Here is a 26608-nt window from a genome sequence, read left to right on the forward strand (position 1 = left end):
TTTGTTGAAGGATTCATAAGTATAGTCAGGCCAGTCTCCTTAAAGTAGGAGTTTTACGTTTCTTTTCAATGGGTAATATTCAAAGAAATCAACAGTTTTTAATAGTATAATCCCTTTCCATATCAAAAACAATTGGTAGGTACTTTATATCACAATCATACAATACATATCATATTTAGCAAAGCATAATGCAAGCTGCATTAAAGTAACATACTTAATTATGTGTACACTAAACAGTAACAGCTGAAAATGTAAAACTTTTGTAGGTAAATCACAGCAGAAATCATTTAAAATCCCTAAATTTAAAAAGAAGTGTGTTTTCATTATTCTGTCTGGAATCAACTTTCAACAGTTACTGGACAGTTGTACACTGTTCAACCAATTTCATGTCATTTCAGTTTAAGCCATCTTTCATAGTCCAAATGTTAGTCAGTGTATAAAGTTGGGAAGTCATCTTCACCAAATGGACTGGGACCACTCTCCTTTGCAAAATTATCTGCAAAATAAAACCAATACATATATATAATCAGCATCAATTTAAAAACATTGTACCTAAATCATTAAACTATCTGCATGCGAAAATACCAAATAATTAACTAAAATTTTAACAAGATAACAAGAAAATCAAAAATTAGTAATCCTGACACCAGGGCTGATGAGGTTGGTACTTCACCTCACAACCCACACGATACACGATAGAAGAAGTTTAAAAGATGTATATCTTTATGAAGGAAAGTGTTCTACAATCTTTAAATTATTATTTGTCCTCCAGTCAATTGAGGGGGTTAGGGCTGTGCCCAACAGTGGATCATAGGTATATAGGCTACTAAAACTCATGATACTATAGGCTATAGAGTTAACAAAAGTGGTACCAGTAAAGAACTCGTCTTCATATGAACAGTCAAACTCCAAGCTTCTGTTGAGTGTGACGGGCGGTGGTGTGCGTGGGGGAGACTCTGTCAGCACCGCAGGTTCAGGACCTAGGAGGTAATCCACAACATCTGTGTGGTAGTTATCTGGAAATGTACATTGACTATTGGATAAGCGGGAGGTTCCTTAATTTATATTTATAGAGCTAAGAAAAAGTAAGTACACTGGGTCTTCCTTTACAATTTTATATAGGTAGGTAGTTACCTACCTATATAGTAGTTACTATTACCATTATAAATAAGAATAATGTTATTTGTAAAGGAAATAAATACTTTAATTACTCTAGTATAAAAAATATTATGCGTGAGCAGCTCAAAATATAATATTATATTTGTGGTACAACCAACCTACTTACCATACTTATATGTAGGCTTAGTAAACTCTAATTCCTCATAGAATTTTTTTGCATCATCATCAAGTTCGTCACTGTAGATTATCTCGGAAGTAATTATTTTCTTTGCTGCAGATTCTACGTTTTTAGATCGAGGGCTGTAAACCTTCTGTCCTGGAGTCTGGATGTCGCGAAGAGCTCTTCCGGCATTAGATAGAAAAGATTTTTTCGGTTCACCCGCCTTTTTTAACGGTTCATTCGGTTTTATAGGTCCCGTAGAAATTGCTTTGCCAATGTTTTCTGAAGCAGTAAAAGCAGGTTAAATTAGTTATTGAACTATCTACATTTTAAAATTAAATTGTTTTCAATGGGCAGCTGCTTACGGCTTACCATTGTTAGACAGTGGTTGGCGTGGCAGGCTCCTTGTAGATTCCTTGGCTAGGCGGTCGCCGAAAATATCGAAAAGCCATTCAGTCATGTTGATAAAGTAAGTATTGAAAACTTTTGTCGAAAATATTAACTTGAAACAAAACAAACGCTTCCTTGAATACTTTGCTCAACTCAACGCAACGGTTATTTGAGTTTACTCATAACACCCTGTCTACGCATAACACAGATTAAAAAAAAACTGAATGGACAACAGACGAGCAGATAAACAAGGGCGAGTAGACTTGCGGTTTAAAAAACGCTTTAAAAACTACCCCGTTCACAGTGACGCTGACACAGAAAGAACAAATAATGATGAAGAAAAAAATGATAGAAAAGAACTACGATGAAACGAACGGAACTGCCTTTTCTCAGAACAATAACTAAAGCATAGAAGGAAGGCTAAAATAAGAATTCAGAAACTATAAACCGGCTCTCTTCTAGCTTACGACACAAACTATGAGTGAGAAAAGGACAAATGATTCGCTCTTTGCTTCATTTTTTCCGAGGTTGTCACAACATGAAATGTCATTTGGACCTATTGGACTCATTTTAACTCGGCCAAATACATAGTAACATACATAAGAAGATTTTACTTATATTTACCGAACTATTTGACACGGTCGCGTCAACTGTGTTTACGAGTGTCTTGTGTTCAGATTGTTTTAAGTGATAATTTAACAATATTTTTCCAAATAAATGGAAAGAAACTTTTATTTATATCAAATAATTGAGTGTCTCGACTGTGTGACATTATGTCTTGTGTGGTATGGGGCTGCAGCTCACATTCAGGAAGAAAAGAAAATAGCCAACAACTTCTGTCGTTTCATCGGTAAGTTTTTTGTAATTTTCTAGTGAAATGTGAACTGCTGAACAATTTTAGGAAAGTAATATGTTTTGCTGAATAGATTTGTAGCATAAAATATTTGAGATATCCATTATATTATACGTTTCATCGATGAATACGGAATTGATTTGAGGTTATGTTGATTGTCCATAGTGATGTACTAAAATTATCGATACTTTTAATTTTTAGATTTCCTGTAGACGATAACAAAGAGAAAGAATGGATAATTCGCATTAATAGACGAAATTGGATTCCAAATAAGTACAGCCGTATTTGCTCGAAACATTTTACTGCGGATTCATTTATGTGTGTTCCTAATTCAAAGTGGAGGCGTCTTCGAGACGATGCTATTCCTACATTGAACATTATAGATCAGACAGATGAAATGGTGTTTAAATTTAAATTTCAGCCTAGCCTGCATCATCTCACTGCTGGATAGATAGATAAGATATTTGTATCATGTTATCACAACATGTTTATACTATCTATCATTCAACTACATATTATTATGTACTTAATAAACTTAGTATATACTAAGTCTGTAGTTGTTTTATGTCTAAACAATTATGAGTTGTACACGTTTTATATAAGTAAATTATTATTATCTTTGATTTCAGATATTAAATCCAAAAGTGTCGACTGGATTTACATGAAAAGGTATATCAAATAATTTTCTTTTTTTATATTTTTAACATGATATACATATATAGAGTGTATAATTCAACCAGCTGCACAATGCACTTAAATCAGATATATTTTACTTTTATTTTTATAGATTATTTTGTACATATACTATTTTAACATTATTATTAAACTTTATTTCAGTCAGTTCAAGAAGACGAGATGAAAAATTTAAAAGAAAAGCTGAACAAGTCCCGCCTCAAGATCAAACGACTTAATGAAAAAAAAAACAATGTGTCAGGGTGTCACAAAGACAGTTTCTAAGCAAATTGACACTGTTTAGAAATTAATAAATTTGTATTTATTGTAAATATAATGTACATAATTAATAACGTGTGAAATAAATACTTGCTAATGAAAATGAACAGATTTACGATCTAATTTATATTTCATTTTACCTCCTGTTCTTATTTACTCCTACTCCAACACTCCAGGTTGATACGAACTGCGCCCAATAAAGAATGTAATGATTGTTATAGATTTGTGTAAGCGACTTATATAAATCTTGACTAAACCTTCCTTTACAAATACAAATATACTTTATTGCACACAACATACAATACTTACAAGTTTTACACGAAAGATACAGTACACCACCTACCTACCTTTTACTTTCCCTTTCTGTTCTCTTATGAATACTTGTATGCCGTATTTTTTTAAGTATAATGCTATATCTAGTAGGTACGAGTATGGTAATCCTAGTATTGAAACAGCTTGTAGCCCTAGTAAAGACCGCCATTTTATGTTTACAGAGTGGCACGTTTTTTCTGTAGGTATTTCCAGTCCATACTCTTTTCTATGTCTATGGCGTGACCCCATCGGGCCTCTTACCGTCTGTGCGGCTTAGACCCGGCGGCGGCGGTTCCAATTTGCACGGCACGTCGATCGACACCAGTGCACGGCGGATGACATCATAAATAAATTCGAATATTACAAAATACTTACCGATGAAACGATAACAGTTGGCTATTTTCTTTCCTTCCTGAATGTGAGCTGCAGCTCCAAACTAATATAAACCAGACAATATAATCCAAAAATGGTTAGATACTTACCTATCAGAGACAGAGTCTCCTTTCATCAAGAAGAAGATAATTGCATCCTACAAAAAGAAATCTTGTAAAAAAAATTTATCGACATTAATTGTAAGTAAATTTAATTTTATCGACATATTACTAAAGTGAAACCCAACACTAGGCAATGAAAAACTTGTGACAACCTACGAAATTACGAAACAATTTTTGTATATGCGTCTTTGTCTAACATTACGCCGGTTCCGTAAGATAAAGTAGAGCAGAATTATAGAGTTCTGTTGCTATTTTAGCCTTCCTTCTATGCTTTAGTTATTGTTCTGAGTGCCTTTTGCTTTGCTTTTGCTGCATTTTTGCTGGCTGTCAACTTTTGCGTTTTTCGGAAAACAGATTTGGGGAATAGACGGGAATAGAGATAATTTAAAAAGAGACAAACGTAGAATACGCGTGTTCATTCTGTGATGTTTAATTGCGCCAATTCATTTACAAACAATAGCACTTTAAATGTGTGTCAGACGGTGTCAGATTATTATATTTGACGATTTATTATATTTAAGAATTTCCGTAAATTGAAAGGCTTGGTCTGAACATAATTTTAATACCAAGGTAGTAAGTAGTGTAATTCGTGTGTTGCAATGTCTATTACTACACTGGTAAGTCGAAATCCTGTCTTTTGCCGAATTGTTTACCGGCTATACAGCGATGTATTATTTCAATGTTTCTTTTCTAGTATTATACACAATTAAAAAAGGAAAATGCACACGAAGATTCTATTTGGTGTTGTGGCTGGAGTAAGATAATTAAAGAAAAGCCGAAAGAGGATGAGAACACAGAAAATAATGAGAACTCACAGTATGTATAATCATAACCTTACATCATTTTACAACCTTTGTTTACTGTAATATGATTGTAATTATATTAATTAATTGTAATATCTTTAAATTTGAAACTAACCATGCGTAAACTGGTTCAAATTGTAGGAAACTGTTAAAGAAATATTTACTTCAGGTTAACAAAACATTGACTTTCTATCAATTTGAAGGGAATGTTCCTTTTGAACAAATCGTGTCTGTTGACTACCACATTGAGTCGGTCCATTTTCCGAAACATGTAATGCTGCATAATCAGCATAAATCTTACTGCCTTATTGTTATTTCTGATGTATTTTACTGTTTGTAATACATGTCCTGAAATGTAAGAATACTTGTGTTTAAGAGAATCTCAACATGACGAGACTTCAGAGAGTGAGAACTACATTATAACGGGAGGACTAGATGACCTGGTGAAGGTATGGCATTTGGACAATGGGAAGTTAGAGGTGAAACACCAGCTGGAGGGCCACTCTCTTGGAGTCATATCTGTTGCTGTTAGTCCTGATGGGAAAAGTAAGATTAAGAAAAATCTATAAGATATCAATTTGTTTAATTAAGTCTGAATATGCAGTCATAAAACATGGGGTTCTTACTTACTGATGTAAGTACATAGCCATTACATGAGTCATGTCAGGGGCCTATGGAGGCTCAGTAATAACACTGACACCAGGGTTGATGGGGCTGGTAATTTACCTCACAATCCATACAATAGAAGAAGAAGAAACATGGGGTTTATGGTTGTGTGAACTTCATACATTCTTTTGTGGGCTGTGAGGTGAAGTACCAACCTCATCAACCAAACATCAACAACACACACACACACACAAAACACACATACATACATACATATGTTTCATACATTATACAAGTATCATACAAGCATAAATTACATTGTGGTTATTTTTTAGCCTCATCCTAGAGTTTCCCAATGTAATGTCAGACAAAATAGTTACTGTACTTATACTTTGTTGCCAGGGTAAAATATTATTCATGAATATTTAATTATTTCAGCATTAGCAAGTAGTTCTCAAGACTCCTCACTCATACTATGGGATATAGCCAGTGGTGAGAAACTAAAGATGATGGAAACCGGACCAACAGATGTGTGGACACTAGATTTCTCGCCCGACGGCAAGCATGTGATCTCAGGAAGCAATGCTGGCAAGATTCTGATCTTCTCTGTTGAAAGCGGCAAACAGGAACAGACTTTAGACACAAGAGGAAAATTCACATTAAGTGTAGCTTATGTAAGGAGTTTTTGTAATCATGAATGAAATTATTTTAGACACAACAATAATATTCAAAGTTATTTACTATACCTATATTATATTATGACACAAAACCTGATTAACGTAATAATATTATACATTTCACATAATATACAAGTTAACTAGTAAAGAAGTTCTTCCAGTAAAATTTTGTTTCCATTTTCAGAGTCCAGATGGCAAGTACATAGCAAGTGGTGCTCTTGACGGTATTATCAACATATTCGACGTGGCTCAGGGCAAGTTGGTGCACACACTGGAGGGCCATGCAATGCCGATCCGCAGCCTTTGCTTCTCACCAGACTCACAGCTACTGCTCACTGCCTCTGATGATGGACACATGAAGCTTTATGATGTGTAAGAGATCAATTATTATACTTTACATTCAAATGACTCCAAGTGATGCATGCAGTAGAGAAGGGCTTATTATCTGTAACTAATTGACTAAGTAGGTTGGTGAAATAAAAGTGATGACCTAAGTACCCCCCACCTCCCCAAACTTTCTGTTAGACCAATGTAGTGGCATCACTTGTTAGTAGAACATTATATTAGTATATTCTGTCCAGTTGCTCTACCTAAAGGACTTTGAAAGAAAAAGGTTTTTTTTTCTACACCTAGTCTTTGTAAGTCTGGAATTTTAAAATTACATCATGTTCATTCACTTTCTTCCAGTGTACATGCAAACCTAGCAGGCACTCTGTCGGGCCACGCGTCATGGGTACTATCGGTGGCGTTCTCTCCGGATGGCAAACGCTTCGTGTCCAGCAGCGCCGACCGCACCGTTCGCGTGTGGGACCTCGACACCATGCAGTGCCAGAATGTCTTTAAGGAACATAATGATCAGGTAAATGACAAGACCATAAGAGAATACTGACTTGAATGATAATTTAGAGTATCAAATAACAATTCTTTTGGGAAGGAGTCAAATCTCCTATGGAGTTAGAGTCCCTAAGGAGCACAGGCGCTCATTGTGTGCTGTCGATGTTACTCGTCTTCATAAAAGTTGACACTGTATATTATTCACTGAATAAAATTGCGATGTTATCGTTTTGTTTCAGGTTTGGGGAGTAAAATTCAATGCTGAAAGTAATAAAATTGTATCTGTATCAGAGGATAAGAGTATAAATATTTACGAATGTCCATTATAGCGTGTGTTTTTATAAATTATGAAATAAAATATTTTTAAGTAATTTTTTTTTTAACTTTCTATACATGAATTCCTTTCCCTATTTCCAAATCTAGTATTTTTTTATGAAAAGTTAAATGAACAGACCCTATATTATAATTATTATTTTGAACGCATCGAATGCTTATTGTTTTAGAACGAAAATGTAATTGTCAAAAACAGCTGTGTCAAAAAATCGTGGGTCGTCGGACTCGGACTAAATGATTTATTTCAATATTGTAAATAAACGAAATAGATATTTGTTAATAAGAGATTTTAAATAAAGTTTAAGCATTCACGTTACTGGAGAATAATGCCAGCCGCGGCAGTAGTAAGTATTTTCAATAGAAATGTCCAAAAGAGAAAACCTTTTACCATAATGGTTTTTGTTCAAATTTAATATAAATTACGTGATGAAAGGTACATGTAACATTGTTGTTGTAGCATTCTATACTACTCAAGAAAGAAAACGCTCACGATGATCCTATATATTGCTGTGCTTGGACAAAAACCAACACCACAGGTGATTCAAAGTAAGTTTAAAATATGTTCAAAGTTTTTACTAACAAAAACTACAGCTCGGGCTTCCTTTTGGATACGATTTACAATCTGCTCCTGGTTTTTAGGAAAACAAAAATTTATGTGGAAGGGAAGTGGAAGGGATTTCTTTTTTCTGTTTAATATCTATTTTAAAATATCTAGTTCTATTGAAAACCTGATTTTATATTCAGAAAACTCAAAAGAGATCCAGATTTTAAGTGTTAGTAGATTATCCACCTACATTCTTAATTAAAAATAAATACATTTTTTAAATTTAATATTACTTTCAGAGCCCAACTGACAGATTTCATAGTTACCGGTGGGCTGGACAGTCTGGTGAAGGTATGGAAGTTAGAGAACAACAAGTTGGAGCTGCTGCACTCATTGCAGGGTCATTCTATGGCTGTGGTATCTATTGCCGTGAGCCCTGACGGCTATAGTATGTATACTTGATTGAAAAAAATATAAATATACAGTAGAGACAGATAGTAGTAATATTTTATGTACCAATATATGTACCTATTTTTGTTAAAATAACAATAAGGTTGTTACTATAGACAACATTTTCTTTATTCTTTATTAGTGAGTATGTAAAGTAGCATAAAACAACCACATTGACAATGACACTTTTTATTTATTAATAAAATAATTATTTTATTTTCCTTAGCATTAGCAACCACCTCATTAGACTGTAGCATGATAATCTGGGACATGCTAGCGGGACAATTGGTTCACAAGATAGAAGCCGATATGACCTACGTGTGGAAAGTAACCTTGTCTCCGGATGGTACTCAGATAGTTGCCAGTAGTCACACTGGGAAGTTGGACGTGTTTAGCGTTGAGTTTGGGAAGTTAGACAGGGTTTTGGATACTAGGGGAAAATTCGCAACGTGTGTTGCCTGGGTAAGTAATATCTATTTGTAAAATATAATCAGATATTATATTTTTTATGCCTTTGAAGAGCAAAAATGTTATAATTTTTTTTTTGTTATTTATTCGCGGCAATTTTTATTCTGTTTTTTACTTATTTTTTTCAATATACCACATCACATAACCACCTATTGAAAAACAGTGTATATCATATTTGGCTTTCCTTTAGTACAATTTCAGCTTTATATTTTAACTTTTAGAGTGCAGATGGGAAATATATAGCAAGTGGCTCTGTAGACGGCATTGTCTGCATATTTGACGTAGCACAGGGGAAGATCCTACACACCATAGAAGCTCATACTAAAATGATTAGAAGTATAACCTTCTCGCCAAAGTGTAAAAGTGTTATATCTGCTTCTGATGATGGAAATGTCAAGATCTTCGATGTGTAAGTATTTTAAATTTAGGTGGGTTTACTGTAGAAACATAAGCACTGTCATTGTTGTCAATGAGCGACGATCGTGGCGACGTTCCCCAAAAAAAAATACAGATGGCACTGTACAGATTTGCCTTCGTTTAACCTTGTAATTTCATGGATAACAGACATATGTATCTACATAAGATGACCCTTATTACTTATTACACCCAGGCACAACATATCTTCCGTCCATTATTATTCTGATCAAAATAAAAAGAAGCAATATAGGTAGCAACATAATTCTATATGTATCTAGTTCAAATACAACCAACAATTATTTTTATATATGCCTGCTGCCATTAGATTATATACCTAATATATATTTTTTTTCATAAAGAAATGTATTTTTTTTTCTAAGTTTTAAGTCCAGGCTAACACTAACTAAGGGTATCGCCGTCGACGGATATGTCTGGGAGGATACCATCATCATATACAACAACAATCGTATTTAACGTATTTTTTTATATATTGAAAAGTATAGAGAGTTACAACCAGCTTGAAAAGCTTCTTAGTAATACAGGTCAGGTGATTATGAACTGTACCATTTTGAAATAAGAGCTTAATGGTCATTAGTAGACTTAAATGCGTCTACGATGTTTACATACACTACACTACTTACTACTACTACACTACAACTACACCACTACTGCCACTACACTACGTTTGTATACTACGTGCTATTTTCTTTTGTTAGTGCGAGTGCAGGTCATCAGTACACTCTGCAACACAAGTGTGCCGCGCTGGCAGTGTGCGCGTCCCCCGACGGCGCTCGTGTGGCTTCGGCCGCGGCCGACGGCAGCGTGCGGGTCGCCGTAACGGACGGGCTGCATGTACTGCACACGTTCACAGAACATACTGACTCGGTAACATATATTCAATTAAAAAGAAAAAGTAACCAAAAAAACGGACTCAAAATCTATCAAGTAAAAGGTAAGAAATAATATTTAGTTCAATATGATGCAGGCCGACGCAACCAGCAACCTTCATTACCTCAAACTGTATTACTTACTTATGACAACGGATGGAACATGCAGTTCAATCGAACTTTTCTATTTTGCGCAGACTTCAAAATTTACATTGTACTCTACAAAATATTATTTCTAATTCATGAACGTGAATGAAAGATTTCCCTTCGTTTAACCTTCTAATTTCATAGATAACAGACATATGCATTTTTTTCTTAATGTCCTAACCGAACTAGGGATCACAAAGTTATTTTTTGTGATTTGTACAACGCAACGCTCAATCACTGAACCACGGAGGCCGTTAAGTCGGTTAAAAAAACAATAAAAATATAACTCTGTGACACACGGATACTTAGTTCATCGTGCGATATTACCACAGATATACTACGTAGTAGAAGAGACACTCTGCGCTCTGTGCACCATTATGTGCTTGTAAGCGACCATGATTTACCTCATGAGATTCTTCTTTCTTAGAAGTGGTTATAAGTTCTCTTATTTATGACTCGGGTTTTTGTCTACCTCGATTTTATGCATGTGTGTCTACAATGTTCGTATACCAGCCTGTGTGCGCTCGTAAATCAGGATGACTGACAGTCAATAGTCGTCGGAAGACGTGTTATAGTAATATAAATTATTATAAATCACAATAAGGTCCTCCTTGGCCCAGTGGTTGAGATGGGCTCACGGTCTGCAGGTCCCGGGTTCAAATCCCGATGGTACGTCCCCATCACAATACGGACGGACAGACAGATGTAACGAATCCATAAGGCTTCCGTTTTTGCCATTTGGCTACGGAACCCTAAAAATCACTTTGTGATTCCTAGTTTGGTTAGGACATTGCAGGCTGATCACACGATTTTCCGAAAGTAAGATAACCCTTGCTTCGGAGTGCACGTTAAGCAGTCGATCCCGACTACTGTTTACTTAAGTATATAGTCGTTACATGACCCATGTAAGGGGCATAAAGCTCAAGAGTAACCCTGAAACCAGGGTTGATGAGGTCGGTCATTGAACCCACTCGAGAGAAGAAGAAGAATAAAACAATTGGCGGCAGCATCAAGTTCTAATCAAAGGTTATCATTCGCAGGTATGCGGTGTGCAGTTCAATGCGGAAGGCACCAAACTTCTATCAGTGTCCAAAGATAAGAGTATCAATATTTACGAGTGTCCAGTAGTCACTACACCTAAGAATCCTCCTAAATCCGGAACGCTAATAAAGTAATAGGGTAGTTTCCAAGTAGTCAAATCAGTTACTTTTTACTAAACGTCAAAACACGAAATGACTATGAAATTAAGAAAAAGCAACCTGTGACGTCATAGAAAAACGTGTCAAAATGACGCACTTATTATTACATTTTTCTTTATTAACATTCATAAATAAGTTAAATAGAATAAAGAAAACGTTTTTTTGTCAGTTTTAGGTCTTTATTTAGTAATCAGAATTTCATAATTTATCTTTGACTTAAGAAACTACCCTATTCTTGTGTTTATATTTTGGTTCCCTTCACCCTTTGAAAAGTGTATCTCTAAAATCTGGATCTCCTTGTCTTGTTGAAAATGTACATATAATGTAAAAAAATAATACATTTCTTAATTTTTGAGGGAGAGTTGTTTTCGTTGATGTCTTTTGTATGTACCTATAGTTACTAGTTGTAGCAGTTGAATAATCGTGCATTACTTTCTTTTTTGTCATATTGTATAGCACAGAGAGAAGTCGAATAATTTATTTTACTGATTTCACGCACATAATCCTTTATTTTTTATTTTTCATCACTAATTTAAGAGCCACACTCATGTCGGTGTAGCATCCATGCTACTTTTTTTAGGGAAAAATAGAGCAGTGGTTTCCCACTTGCCTTCCGCCCCGCAGTAATCTGACGCGAGTGGGATGGCGCCCAGAGTAGTCTATTTTAAAGCCGTACGAGGACTCCTGTCCTCCGCCAGTTAGTGCTGCCCTCTGTCAGGTTCTAAGTTACAGTCCCTGAAAACCTGTGTGTGTGTGTGTTTTTGCTTTGATTGCTCACTATATGTCATAAACACTTACTAAGGCAGTACAAAATACTAACTTGAATCGTACAACACTCATATGTTAACCGTTAAGTCCCGCGTCGTCACGGAAACTTAGAATCGTGTCGAAATCGTTAAGTCTCGAATCGTCATAGAAACTTAGATTCGTATCACAATCGTGTCGAGATCGTTAAGTCCCGCGTCGTCATGGAAACTTAGAATCGTATCGCAATCGTGTCGAGATCGTTAAGTCCCGCGTCGTCATGGAAACTTAGAATCGTATCGTAATCGTGTCGTAAGTGTAAGTCGTCCGTCGTGTCCCCCACGTAAGCCGCAGTCTAGCATCTCTTGATTAATTTTCGGTAAGAGGATTGAGGCTGCCCGCTATTACGACGTCGCACTCGCCGCGGATTTGTTGTGCTACAGGTGGGAAACTGAGGAATCGCATTGATCTTTTGATTAGAAATTATGTAGGAATATTATTGAATAGATTCCTGTCTAAGCTCAGTCTTAACTGACTTGGTAGGGCTAAGATAGAGCACGCGTATAAACTCTACTTTCTTAGGTAGATGGGGTCTGAAAATGGGGGATTTATAAGCATGTGCAACGTACTTAAGATTAAATCGAATTTAAAGTAAATAATTGTAGAGCAAGTAGAAAAGAGAAAATTACTCAATTTGTGATAAAAATATAAGATACCTATCAATTGCCTGATAGTAATAGCGTTTATAACTACTAATACTAATTACTTATGTTATTAAGCATCTTAAATGTAACATATCTAAAGCCATCTAAATAACGAAATACTCTTGCTTACTCTCACCGCGTAATCTCCCTCAAACATGTCCTACGGCTTCGGCCTTTGAAGCCGCGCAAATACAAAAAGGAATTTATGAAAAAAATATTTACATCGAGTAGCGAAGCCTCGGCTCGGCTTAATTTGCGGCGAATTACGCCGGGCCCGCCGGGAAATCTACTTTACATCCAATTTGCCGCACTGATAAAAAGCAATCTCTTCATTTTTACCTGCCCCCGGCTCAAACCGACGGTGTTACCTTGGCAATACAGGCTGATAATTCAACCGCCAAAGTTTGGTATTGTGAGTTACTACATTGTGGGGTGGGCGATGCTAATGTTTTATTAGAATGTTTCTTTGATTTTATATCCGCACGTACAATCTACTCCCGGATTTAGGATTGCAATTACCTAATCGCATAAATACTTAATTAACAGATATAAGCACCTGTTTTGTATAATTATTGTTATTACGCTTTCATATCAATTTCGCATTTACATACGCAATCATTTCTAAGTATAACTATCGATCGACTATGTATCCTTGGACACCTGTTCATATCGAGATCGCTTTACTTACTATTACATTTAGATCGCAATCGCGACACATATTCAAGTTAGGAGGTCGTGAGTTCGTGTTTAGTTGACAAGCGTGTTTAGTAAGCGTATGTACAACGAAGCTTAGTTAAGTATGTAAACATACTACACTATGTATTTATGTATACTTATATGAGCATTTTAAGATGCATTTTTTGACGAGTTTTTATTATTATTATTTTATTTATTTATTAAATCTTAATACTAAATATACAATTTATCAATGCCCTGCAAAACTGTTTAAGCAGTTTGTCTGCAGGAAAGTCTCTAATCTATCTAATAGTAATTTGTACGTATATCCTAAGTGTATCACATAAATTAACCAAATAATAAGTACCATGACACGAGTGTAAAGGGTATTGATTAAGTACTTTTTTTAAATTTACTTTTATTTGGTTCGAGACGGATGTTCTCAGGCAAACTATTCAGTGTGTAGGGTAGTCTCTTTTTTAAAGTTCTATCGCCATAGTAATTTCTTACTCTAGGTACGTCGAATTTGCCTGCGCACACCGATCTCAATCTATATGCATGCATATTATGACGAGTGACGTCATGGCGTGATGTACCTAAATCTGCTATAGCGTCTCTGCGTAGCAGTGCTACGACTTGCTTGCGTAGTCATTAGTCTTTATAACACTTATTTGAAGCGTAGACCCATTTATTATAATAAGATACTTATGCCTATGCATTTGAAGTCAATGTGGTAGCTACTTAAAATCATAAAATTGAGTGTGAGTCGATTTTAGTCATTACAGAATTGGCATACACATTTGATTACTTGTGCGTATTTTTACATGACTTTGTTACGGCATAAGCGCATTTATGTGAATAGAATTTTGTCGTCATAGAGCTGGTATTCGCTGTCCTATTTCATGTAGGTATACGTAGTAGTTTAGCGGCGTGCGGCGTGCCGTCAGGAGATATCGATGTCGCAATCACGACGGCGGCCATTCAATGAGATGAAATCACTATGCGGCGGTATGAATAATTCAGCTGCGGTCCTCCCTCCACCCCCACTATTCGGATATGGATATCTTTATATCGATATGTCGCATGTATGGTATTTTGCTATGCCTTTCATCTTCCGAGGCGGTTTAGTTTTTGGGTTTCAAGCGGGGCGTGTAGGTGCCTACTGTAGGTGGTCCTAAATAATATCACGGAAAATCAATGCTGTTTTGTTATTACGTAGGTGGTAAGGTATACCAGATGAGATTAATAGATACGATAGGTCTATGCTTTCAATATTCGTTTCATCATCACTAACTTAAGTAAGAGTCACGCTCTTGTCGGTGTAACATTTTCCATACTACTTTTTAGGGAAAAATAGGGCAGTGGTTTCCCTCTTGCCTCCCGTCCCGCCGTACTCAATATTCGTTTCATTGAGATAGTTTTAGTAAGATGATGATGATCTGGCCCTGCCTATATCGGCCACTTCGGCGATCGCTTTGTGGAGTCACAAGACCATTAACAAAAGCAGGGACTTTGTCCCCTTAAAATCCGTCAACACTCAGTGGAGCAGTGCGGTAGAGTATATGCTCTATTCCATACAAGGGTATGGCGACTGAGGAGAACCCTGTGATCAATAATGAAACATACATAATACACAGGCTGTTTTTGCATGCAAATGATACAAAGAAATAGTCTTCAATAAATAATTTATTTGCTAGTCGATAATAAATAACGTGGTTAACTAGTCAACAAATTAGTGGTGGTAGGAGACGGCGGGGGAGGAGAAGGTGACGTGGCCGAGGGGAGCGGCGTAGGCCACCTTGGCGACGGGAGCGGCGGCGTAGGCCAACTTGGCAACAGGGGCGGCGTAGGCCAGTTTGGCGACGGGAGCAGCGTAGGCGACCTTGGCGACGGGAGCGGCGTAGGCGACCTTGGCGACGGGAGCGGCGTAGGCGACCTTGGCCACGGGAGCGGCGTAGGCGACCTTGGCGACAGGAGCGGCGTAAGCGACGGGAGCGAGAACTTTGGTGGGGGCGGGGGCGGGGTGTCCCTCGTAACGAACGATGGCGTTGAATCCGTGCTCCTTATCAGCTGTGTAGTCGACCACGCGGAGCACGCCATCAGGCTGCACGAGCGAGTAGGACCCGTGGACGGCGTCGCCGGCGCGCGCCTCCTGCTGCTGCTTGACATCGCCAGTGTGGTCGTCGTGCACGGAGTACTGGAACTCGTAGTGCGCAGGCGCTGAGGGCTCCGCGTACGCCAGCTTGGCTACCGGCACGAGCGGCACAGCCGACGCCGCCACGGCCAGGGACAGGATGACGAAGAACTGGAACACATAGGGATTTGTTACATTTCTATCTTCAAATACTAAGATGATATAAGTTTTATATTAAATTGGACATTCGCGCACTCGGCACTGGAGTACCCGTGCTTCGTATGTCCTCCAGTTGATTGAAGGGAAGCCTGTGCCCAGCAGTGGGGCGTATATAGGCTGTATATGTCAAGTATGTAATTTATTTAGGAATAAATATAATTTTTTGGTATTACCTTAGCGGCCATTGTTGCTAATTTGATTGTCGGTGGTTGACTATGCCGCTGTATGACCCGCGTCTGTTTTTATACAGGTAGTGTCGCCTACGGGGCCACACTGAGCTGGTGACAACCGCCCCGGGGTGCTAATTAAGGCACACAATGATTGAGAGGTGAAGGTCCCGGCTACTTACTTCGCTGTACTTGAAGCCGATCAGTGATATGTGGAGATTATGTAACTGGCTGATAATAAATCGTAGAACATTAAGATAAGCGTAAGGGCTTGGAGATAATGTTTCAAATTATTATAATTATAATTAATTACTTACGTTGTTTCTTGAACTTTCTAGAACAAAATGAACCGGGTATGTCGTACAAGATTAATTGTGGAATTAGGGATCCGGTATCTAGGTACTTCATAATGAGGGATTTTCCAGGCTACGATCCTCAGAAACAATACAGATGGCGCTGTACAAAGTTTCTTCGTTTAACCTTCTAATTTCATGGATAATAGACATATATGCATCTTTTATCTTTGTTTTTGGGTATAGATGATGACTCTTTTTATGACACATAGGCACAATTACATCTTCCACCTATTTATTTTGAACAAAATGAAGAGAAGCAACGTAACGTAACGTAATTCTATATATAATGTGATCCAAATATCAAGCAATCATTATTTTTATATTATTAATTTTCATGACTTCTCTGACAGGAAATTCCACTTGATATCGACTCAGAATCATGGTCTGAATCATCCCCTTCAGTATTCGTTACAGTGTCACTAACACCCATATCTACTTGTATGGCTACTGTATGTACTTGTATGGGGTGTAAGTGACATCGTAACGAATACTGAGAGTCTGAGAGGGATGATTCAGCTGATTATTTTGAGTTAATATCAAGTGGAATTTTCCATCGCAAAAGTATAGAATTGAAAATAATTTTAAAAAACTAAAAAAATAACATGAATTTTGCGACGGAAAATTCCACTTGATATTAACTCAGAATCATGGTCTGAATCATCCCTCTGAGTATTCGTTACGATGTCACTAACACCCTTTATGTTTAAATTGTATTTTACATTGTATTTTTGAATAAAATTATGTAGGTGCGCGCGTAATGAGAAAATAAGTAATCATCACGTTAAAACTGTACTACGCCATCTATATTGTACCTAATAGGTGAACGTAGTGGGAAGTGACGCGACGCGACGAGCCGTCTGATGAGATTTGCACTTTTAAAATAGGCTAGTTATCTAGATAGGGTTAGTCCATAAATAGTTTGGTTTGTATTTTTGCGTTGTACGGTCACGAGCATTAATATGTATACTTTGGTACCATGTCACATTAACTTTTTGACAAATTGAACTGTAAGTCTCACTAAATGTCAGATATGTTAGTGCGACAGAGTCCTAAAGTGGGTACATTATATTGCTCATGACTGTACGGATGGATGTAATAGTTTACTCCAATTTATTGTTCATGTGAATTTATTGGTTTTATTGGTTTTGGTATGAGAGATATGTAAATCGTTAATATTAACATGTTTACTAATTACCCCATATGACATAATGGTGCTAATTCCTGTAAATACCATCTAATTTTATTTTAAGTTATATCTGTCATTTTCTTATCCGCCGAAAAGGAAAGGGACGGGTAATCGACAAGCATAAAATTTATGGAACACACGTCAATTTTAAGCACAAATCTAAACCAACCGTCTAAAAATTTTACATCCATCAATAACCCGTCACAGTTAAGTAGATAGCACGTCAAACGGATTGCATACCAGCGACGTACCTTTTGATTCGCCCGGGTTATTCATTCATTTACTCATTCTTCCTAAAATTAAGAGCTGTGAATCATCCGTCCCTTTCCTTTTCGACGGATATGAAAATGACGGATATAACTTAAAAAAAAATTAGGCGGTGTCTGCAGGAATCGGGGCCAATGTCTGTACCAGGAACAAAATATGATCTAAACGTAATGTAAATAAGTAGCAGTTCAGTAGAGCCACAATCTGTTAGCGGCTGATGTAAAAAATCTAGGTCGTTCAATTAACTTACAACAACATGACACTTTCTGTAGAATAAACTTTAATGCACAAAATATATTTACATAAAATCACTTACAACTAGAATTATGTGCTCTTACTTCTTACAACTAATAATATTAAAAATTGGACAGGGGTCCCCAAACTAGACGAGTGCCTGTGTCTTGGGGAATCAAATAACAATATAAAGGCTTACTTATGTAAATAGTAGAATTCACGTAGAATTCAAAAATGTATCTTTAAAATATAAAATATATAGAAATGTTAGCTTACATTTACAAGTACTATAATTAAAAATAAAATAAATTATGTATAAAATTATACATATAAGTACCTAGGTATGTTACAAAAAACACTACAATAACATTAATTTAAACAAAAACATAGTAAACTAGCGGCACGCTACTGCAATGGCTGTTGTGATGATTGTCCCGCTCATCAAAGCAGCTGTTCTTTATTGTGTTCATCAAGTATCGTACTAAATATACCAATTGACGGAGCGAATTGCTGTATTTTATTATGTCCAAACGGCCATCATAGGGTACCGCTAGTGTAAGGTAGACACCCACATAAAGCGTATATAAAATTTCGTCAAGTCAAGTGGATCGAGTATCGCAACACGCCGGACATTTCAGTACATCTCTCAACAAAACCAGATTCGAAGCAATTTGATCATAATTATAATTAACATCTGATATTGAACTCATTCCCCACCTTATAAAGACCAAAAAGCTGCTTACGAAAACTCGACGACATTCGGTAGCTATTCATGCGGGTAATGAGTGTTTAACATTTCTTAGAACCAACAGGTTCTATCGTAACCAGGTTAAGAAGGCCCAAAGCTTTCTGCGATGTTGATAGTAACATCTAGGAGGCTGTTAAGGTGAGGCGGGTCAGATGGAACTGGTTAGTTTTGGAAGAAATTAAAAGTGGTCCGGTGACCAACGACCGAGGCCTTGACCGCGTTGTGTGGGTGATACGTTGAGCATAATGTTGCATATCGACAGTGGATTATCGATATTGACATCGATAGACTATGTACAATACCACTTGCATCAAAAGCGTCGCCATTAGCGACAGTAGCAACGATACTTAAAACTATCGACAGTTTTGACATCAGCTCTAAGACATCAGGTGAGTAACAACTTTATTTAAAATCTGTATTTGTCTACGGTCATTATTATTTTATGTTCTTGTCATTTTGTGTTCTATTATGCCACCAGCGGCTGGCTTTACCTATTAAGTACTTATGTTCTTTTTAGTGAAAATCTGTAATTGGCTTTTTTGTTTGTATTTTTAAATCTAAATGTTTTTTGTAAGCTGTTGGTTTTCCAAGTAATAAATTAATTATTTTCAATCAATAGTACAGCCAATTTTTAAATATCGAAAAGGTAACAGATTTTTCTCTTCTACTATCGATAGGAAAAGTATCGATAAATTTGCAACATTAGTTGAGAACTGATCGGAGACACGCGCACGCGCCGATTGATGGATGAGATACAAGGTGGAACTTGAAATAATCAGTCTGCTATTGTTTGAAGTATGCCACTTGATGGATTTAGTTTGTATTCGTATCTGTCAGGGTAAGGTTGATATGTGAATGTATCTTTGGAGAATGTTTCTAAATTAGAGTAGTTATGTAGTTGTAGGTTAGAGAGCAATTTTATTATTTTTCACTTAAATAAGTACCTGTAAACTGTTAAGTATTTATACGTAAATATAAATGGAAAACTGACTACCTATTTAATAGCTATACTGACTGTCACCATACGGTTCATAATATCCATCTTCGAGCTGCGTAGGTACCACTTGCATCAAGTGGTCGCAATATTTTCTTCTAGTTATTTTCGTCTCTGCTCACCCCATTGGGGCTGATGAGATCGATTATTGATCATCATAACAAGAGTAGAAAAAGATCCCCTTAGGGTTTGAGGGGTAAGATTTTGTAAATATGTGTAGATACATAGAAAGCGATAAAATACAATGTAAGGATAGAAGTAATTAGTAAATAACTGTTGCTTGATATCACACTATGTATACAATTATGTTGCTAACTATATTTCTTCTCTTTATTTTGATCAGAATAATAATAGGTGGTAGATGTAAGTGTCTCAGTGAGAATGTTAAGGATGTAGGCTTCATATTCTAAACATTACAACGCAAATAATTGTATCTAGCTTTTAAGTCTATATTTGTTTGTTCTCTAAATAAATAAGTAAGTAATGTGCTCGGGTATACTAAAAAGGGTCACCATTTATACCCAAAAACAAAGATAAAAGATGCATATGTCTGTCCATGAAATTAGAAGGTTAAACGAAGAAAAGTCTGTACAGAGTCATCTAAGTATATTGTTTTTGAGGATCATAGCATGGAAATTTCCTCATTAGGCCTAGAGAATGAATGAGATTCGCGAACGAAGTTAGTAAACTGGTACTGGCACTTTTCATCCACTTAACACAAAATATGATTCGATTGCATCAGTCATCATCATCATCACCAGCCCATTAACGTCCCCACTGCTGGGGCACGGGCCTCCCCTATGGATAGATAGGGAGATCGGGCCTTAATCCACCACGCGGGCCCAGTGCGGATTGCTGGTTATTAACGACTGCTAATGCAGCCGGGACCAACGGCTTAACGTGCCTTCCGAAGCACGGAGGAGCTCGAGATGAAAACTTTTTTTTTTGTGGTCACCCATCCTATGACCGGCCTTTGCGAAAGTTGCTTAACTTCAACAATCGCAGACCGAGCGCGTTTACCGCTGCGCCACCGAGCTCCTCAATGATTCGGTTGCATCAGTCATTCGCAAGTAATTAAAATGCCCAATTTATTTGGACATATTTTATTCAACTATTTTTGCAACACGACAAGCAACTAGGTATATTTACAGGTTTTTCAAACATCTTGTTGTATCTTACTACACATATATCAACCTATAATAATAATTCATAGTTTGATTATGTAAAACGATGTGTTTAGCAATTTGAAATCGGAGCAATGCCTCGGAGCTCGCAGTAACACACTGTAATGAGCTAGTTCTACCAGTTATTGCCGAGGTACTTCTGTTTTGACAGATAAATGACTGTTCGTGGGAAATTGTGACAAGAATTGGCAATTATATGGACTGTTACTTGCTCTTTTAAGGATTGTAAGTCAGTAATACGACTACTTACTATTAAAGGCTGGTAACTTATTTAAGTATTTTTTATTTATTTTTTTGGTCCCGGCTGCATTAAATTAGCAGTCGTTAATAACCACCAATCCGCACTGGGCCCGCGTGGTGGTTTAAGGCCCGATCTCCCTATCCATCCATAGGGAAGGCCCGTGCCCCAGCAGTGGGGACATTAATGGGCTAGTGATGATGATGATGAACTTATTTCACCTATAATAAAGTCAATAACTGACTTCGTATGACAATAACCAAAGATATTACAAAACGCAATCTTTTCCTGACTCGTGGCTCTCTCTGCCTACCCCATTAGGAATTAATTGCTTGAAAATAACGTCAATAATGTAAAATACTTGATATGTTAAATTAATAGTATAGTAAGTCAAATTCGAAGGGATATAAAAGATGATGAGCTGCAATGTAAAGCTAGGTAAAGGCAAGTATTGTGTGAACCCGTACATAAAACATACCTATAGATACTAGTTTATACACGTCCCACTGCTCAGCTGAGCACAGCCTTCCCCTCAATCAAACGGTTATGGAGCATACCACCAACTTACGGCTTGTGAACCATTGATATCCAAAAAAGAGCCGTATTCCGTGACAGTTACCGTATGTAAGTAATAAGAATTTTATAGAATAATCAACAAATGAGGTAAAAGGCAAAAGGTCGAGTGGGTTGTAGTAGGTTTTGTCACAAGTCCAGAAAGACCTTCGCTAAATCACGATGTTAAAGCGTGACGAAGTACTGTGGTAAGCTTTCTATAATATTATACTCTCGCCCCTAATCCGTATAGGAGTAGGCAGCGCCATAAACTTAAACAACAGTAATTTTTATCGTTTGTTTTTATATAAATTGTCATGATATTTATCTTTCGGTTTTATTAGACAAGTTACTATGCTTCTGTGATTCACCGCACCGGCTTGCTTCTCAAATAGGGAGCGCCGGCGCCGTTTCGGTTTCACCAATGAGTTACTGATTTATATGACGACTCACCACCTATCACGTTGGTCTAATAGAATGTTCTGGAAGGTGTAGGTTCTTAGTTCGTCTTGCGACGGATGTACCTCTGACCACCCCTATTGGGATATGGTCGTGACCTTATATTATGTTATATATAATTATATATAATTGGAGCCTGCTGAGGGATCACATCCTGCCCAATGTTATGAAATAGACGTATGTTCGGGCAATAGATTGACGCTGTATGTACAAAAGATACAGTTCCTGTTTTCATTTTAACGCGACTTATTGATAATAACGTAATTTGTTTTACCTACTAATAAATACTAACATAGCTATAAGTTGAATTGTTACTAACACTCTTAACTAACCATCTGTGGACTATTGTATTGTTTGATATAAATTCATAAATACAAAAATAATTGTAGATTTGCCGCAAATGGCATTAAATACTCGGCCAGACAAATGGGCAGTGCTGAGGGCTCTCACCAAGTTCCTCATAACTAAAACCAAGAGTACTTAGCTTCAATTTATCTTCTGGCGATATATTATTATGACCGTTAGGACGCTTACAGACAGACCAACGACGATGATCTATAAGCGCACTTCCTCTTCTACCGTGTGGGTTGTAAGGTGGATTACCAACCTCATCAACCCTGGTGTCACTATTACTACTTATATTATTTGGTGGTTCCTATTGAGTCACCATTGACATGACTCATGCAACGACTACGTACTTTCATCAGTAAGTAGTAACCGGGACCAACGGCTTCACGTGCCATCCGAAGCACGGATCGTCTTACTTTCGGACAATCAGGTGATCAGTCTGTAATGTCCTAACCAAACTAGGGATCTCAAAGTTTTTGTGATATGTCTCCACTGGCATTCGAACCGAGGACCTCCGGATCGTGAGCCTAACGCTCAACCACTGGACCACGGAGGCCGTATAAGCGCACTTAGGATGTAAGTATTTTATTTATGTATTTTTTTTAATCAGCCTTGCTTCCACAGATGACATTACACTATGCGGTATGAAGACAACTAATTAATAATTACGAGTAAATAAACCTAATTAGATTTATTAACTTAAATATCAACTAACAGTTTTATGTAATTGAATTTTATAATATGTAACAGTAGTAACGTTTTAAGGTCAAATGCATGAAATTCGATCAATTTATAGTAGCTTACTTATAATAGCGCCTTAAGTACTTGTGATTATCATAAAAAATAATGATATGCATACTCTTGTTAGCATTTATATGAGGATTTGAGTAATTTTGTCGCAATCAATTTTATTTTAATACGTGTAAGTAAGTAAAGTTGACAACATTATGTTCAATGTCATAGGATGTTGGTAGTCAATGATGCGTGGTCGACGCGGTTTCCCTCATTCGACGCCTATCGCTATCGACTCACTAGCGTCGATTAATTCTTTCAAATATGATCCCCTCTGAACTGAACTGGGCACCCTCAGCCCTGTTGTCTTAAATTTTGTACCGGGTGGGTTTAACTGACCCCTTTTACATAATTAAAACTAACTAAACCTATAATGAAATACTTAAATAATAATACTTAATGAAATACTTCTTCTTATTCTATCGTGTGGGTTGTGAGGTGGATTAGTAACCTCAACAACAAGTTTAGTATTGAGTCGCCAAAGGCCCCTGACATGACTTATGTAACGATTGCGCACTTACCTAAATCGGGACCAACGGCTTAACGTGCCTTCCGAAGCACGGACCGTTTTACTGTCAATCAGGTGATCAGCCTTTCCACTAAACTAGAGATCACAAAGTGATTTTTATGATATGTCCCCACCGGGATTCGAACCCAGGACCTCCAGATCGTGAGCCCAACGCTCAACCACTGCACCACGGAGGCCGTTAAATGAATGAAATACTAAAATCTTTTTAAAAGTAGAAAAATATTAATTATGTATTAAGGCATAAGCGCTCCTTACTTTGTTCGACCAAGTAGGTGTATAGTAAACAAGAGTCGGAAGTAAATCTGCATAGGCGTATCAAAACACAACGGCCCATCTATCGAACAGAAAAATCCGCATTTAATGACCCACCTACGGACGAAAACAATGCTTAGCAACTTTTAGCACAGACAACATAACTTTTAGATGTTCTGCATAAAAGAAGAGGCTAAAAACTTAGGGGGTGGTCCCTAAAAAAACCCTTTTAAAACAATGCTTAGCAACACACACACTCACACCGCACAGATTAGGTAAGTTACAACGTAACTTATAAGTACCTATATTGTAAACTATTTAAGTACTTACAGTACCTATACTGTAAGTACTTAAATACCGTGAGCGAGTAACATTTTAATTGAGTCATATGGGGACAGACGGTTGCCCAATCTTAGTCCAGTTTTGACTCATACGCACACTGTGACTAGGTACATCTCAGATCATCGCATGCGCAATGGTAGCAGGTATATAAAGCTGCCGCATGTTTACCTGCACATCATTAACTAATTCTACACATACAAACATGGTTGTCAAAGTGAGTAAAAAATGTACTTATTAACAAAATATATAAAAGTGATTAATGATTGGAATATGTGTGGTCATTGTATTATGCAAGTGTGTTTATGGTTCAACAGTGTTAGAGTGTTTACTTCAAGAATGGTCTTTTAATACAGCTCCGTAGTCCGGGAATCAGTTACTAGTGGTTAGAGCGTTGGGCTCACGATCTGGACGTCCGGGTTCGATTCCCGATTAAGACATGAGGGGAAACACGTATTTCCAAATGTACACTTCCATCTTTCTGACTGTTTTAGTTTGGATATAATGGGGTAGGCAGACCCACAAGTAATCATAAGACTCTTGCAGCCACTCTTGACACAAGGTCCTCAGATGCACATGTCTTTTTCAGTGTGATAGTTCTTGGGATAGAAAAAAAAACCTAACCTAACCTAACTCTTTGTTTTACAGTTCGCCGCCATCTTCTGCGTGGTAGCAGCAGCAGCTGCGGTGGTGGTGCCGGGTCCGGTGGCCGTGCAACAGGTGGCCGCGCCCGTCCAGAAGCTCATTTACGCGGAGCCCGAGGCCCCCGCACAGTACGAGTACGAGTACTCCATCAACGACCCCCAAACTGGCGACGTCAAGTCTTCAAAGGAAAACCGCAACGGAGATGACGTTCATGGATACTATTCCCTAGTTCAGCCCGATGGTGTGCAACGGATCGTGGAGTACACATCTAGCAAGGAGCATGGGTTTAACGCTGTAGTTCGATATGAAGGACAGGCTAAAGTGGTCGCCCCCGCACCCGTTGCTTTAGCCGCACCTGTGGCGAAAGTAGCGTATGCACCCGCCCCGGTGGCTAAGGTCGCGTATGCCCAAGCGCCAGTAGCCTACGCACCCGCTCCCGTCGCCAAAGTCGCCTACGCTCAAGCTCCAGTGGCTTACGCGCCCGCCCCAGTGGCTAAAGTCGCTTACGCCGCTCCTGCTCAAGTTGCCTACGCTCCAGCTCCAGTTGCGAAGGTAGCCTATGCTCCTGCACCAGCCCAGGTCACCTACGCTCAGGCACCAGCTCAGGTCACCTACGCTCAGGCACCAGCTCAGGTCACCTACGCACAAGCGCCCGCTCAGGTCGCCTACGCTCAAGCACCAGCACAATTACAATATGCCACAGCGCCCGCTCAATACGCTTACGCGGCAGCACCCGCGCCTGTTGCGTACGCCCAACCTGTCGCCAAAGTCGCGTACTCCCCAGCCGCCTCTGTCGGACACGTTACCTACGCGTCGCCATCTGTCTCATACTCTCACTAGATCTAAGTGACCACAATAAATTATTTATTCTGCCGAACAATGTATTTTATTTCACCCGCCTATAATACGCTTTTATTTACCCGAGGGTCAGGGAAAGACTTGCCCAAGGAGGCGTCAAAACGACGGATCCGATATCAAAACGCTCGAAACGAAGTTAGGAAGAAGCGTGCGGGTAGTGTCGGGGAATCAATTGAATTATGTAGCATTATGAGGCGGCTCCGGTTACGGCACGTCCGCGCCCCAGCGGGCCTGACGCATTGCTCTTGACACCTATTCATTCCGCTACTTTAGTTAACGCCGCAACCGCTACAAGTAAATCCCTAAAGTTTTTCAAACTCTCTCGCAGCTGAGGGTGAAA

The 26608-nt window shown here is 37.9% G+C and overlaps 5 protein-coding genes and 1 long non-coding RNA gene across 7 annotated transcripts; 4 read left to right on the forward strand and 2 right to left on the reverse strand.

The window, feature by feature from the left end:
• Positions 1–91: 91 nt before the first annotated feature.
• Positions 92–1966, reverse strand: LOC126370746 (uncharacterized). Of its 2 annotated transcripts, none has more exons than XM_050015782.1 (4): positions 1652–1966; positions 1286–1561; positions 873–980; positions 92–496 (listed from the first exon to the last, which is right to left on the reverse strand). In XM_050015782.1, exons 1-4 carry the CDS (start codon positions 1737–1739, stop codon positions 426–428), a joined length of 543 nt encoding a protein of 180 aa, XP_049871739.1. In that variant the 5' UTR covers positions 1740–1966; the 3' UTR covers positions 92–425. The 2 variants fall into 2 exon arrangements, with proteins under 2 accessions (XP_049871739.1, XP_049871738.1); XM_050015781.1 differs by having other exon boundaries at positions 873–1016; positions 1652–1951.
• A 349-nt stretch (positions 1967–2315) lies between these two features.
• On the forward strand, positions 2316–3578 carry LOC126370773 (uncharacterized). Its single transcript, XR_007566918.1, has 3 exons — positions 2316–2519; positions 3152–3191; positions 3360–3578. It is a non-coding gene; the product is annotated as an uncharacterized LOC126370773 (long non-coding RNA).
• A 1053-nt stretch (positions 3579–4631) lies between these two features.
• Positions 4632–7570, forward strand: LOC126370714 (WD repeat-containing protein 61-like). Its single transcript, XM_050015737.1, has 7 exons — positions 4632–4896; positions 4974–5095; positions 5459–5628; positions 6127–6362; positions 6550–6737; positions 7053–7224; positions 7439–7570. Exons 1-7 carry the CDS (start codon positions 4879–4881, stop codon positions 7526–7528), a joined length of 996 nt encoding a protein of 331 aa, XP_049871694.1. The 5' UTR covers positions 4632–4878; the 3' UTR covers positions 7529–7570.
• A 167-nt stretch (positions 7571–7737) lies between these two features.
• LOC126370715 (WD repeat-containing protein 61-like) lies at positions 7738–11999 on the forward strand. Its single transcript, XM_050015738.1, has 7 exons — positions 7738–7876; positions 7990–8078; positions 8376–8524; positions 8753–8988; positions 9216–9403; positions 10128–10296; positions 11486–11999. Exons 1-7 carry the CDS (start codon positions 7859–7861, stop codon positions 11618–11620), a joined length of 984 nt encoding a protein of 327 aa, XP_049871695.1. The 5' UTR covers positions 7738–7858; the 3' UTR covers positions 11621–11999.
• Positions 12000–15499: 3500 nt separating this feature from the next.
• Positions 15500–16305, reverse strand: LOC126370749 (cuticle protein-like). Its single transcript, XM_050015786.1, has 2 exons — positions 16294–16305; positions 15500–16072 (listed from the first exon to the last, which is right to left on the reverse strand). The coding sequence occupies exons 1-2, from the start codon at positions 16303–16305 to the stop codon at positions 15500–15502; spliced, it is 585 nt and encodes a 194-aa protein (XP_049871743.1).
• An 8665-nt stretch (positions 16306–24970) lies between these two features.
• Positions 24971–26250, forward strand: LOC126370803 (cuticle protein 8-like). The gene is made up of 3 exons (XM_050015827.1): positions 24971–24982; positions 25414–25962; positions 26152–26250. The coding sequence occupies exons 1-3, from the start codon at positions 24971–24973 to the stop codon at positions 26248–26250; spliced, it is 660 nt and encodes a 219-aa protein (XP_049871784.1).
• The last annotated feature ends 358 nt before the right edge of the window (positions 26251–26608 follow it).

The sequence above is a fragment of the Pectinophora gossypiella genome, chromosome 11 (genome assembly GCF_024362695.1).
Source record: "Pectinophora gossypiella chromosome 11, ilPecGoss1.1, whole genome shotgun sequence".
Classification (NCBI taxonomy): Eukaryota; Metazoa; Arthropoda; class Insecta; order Lepidoptera; family Gelechiidae; genus Pectinophora; species Pectinophora gossypiella.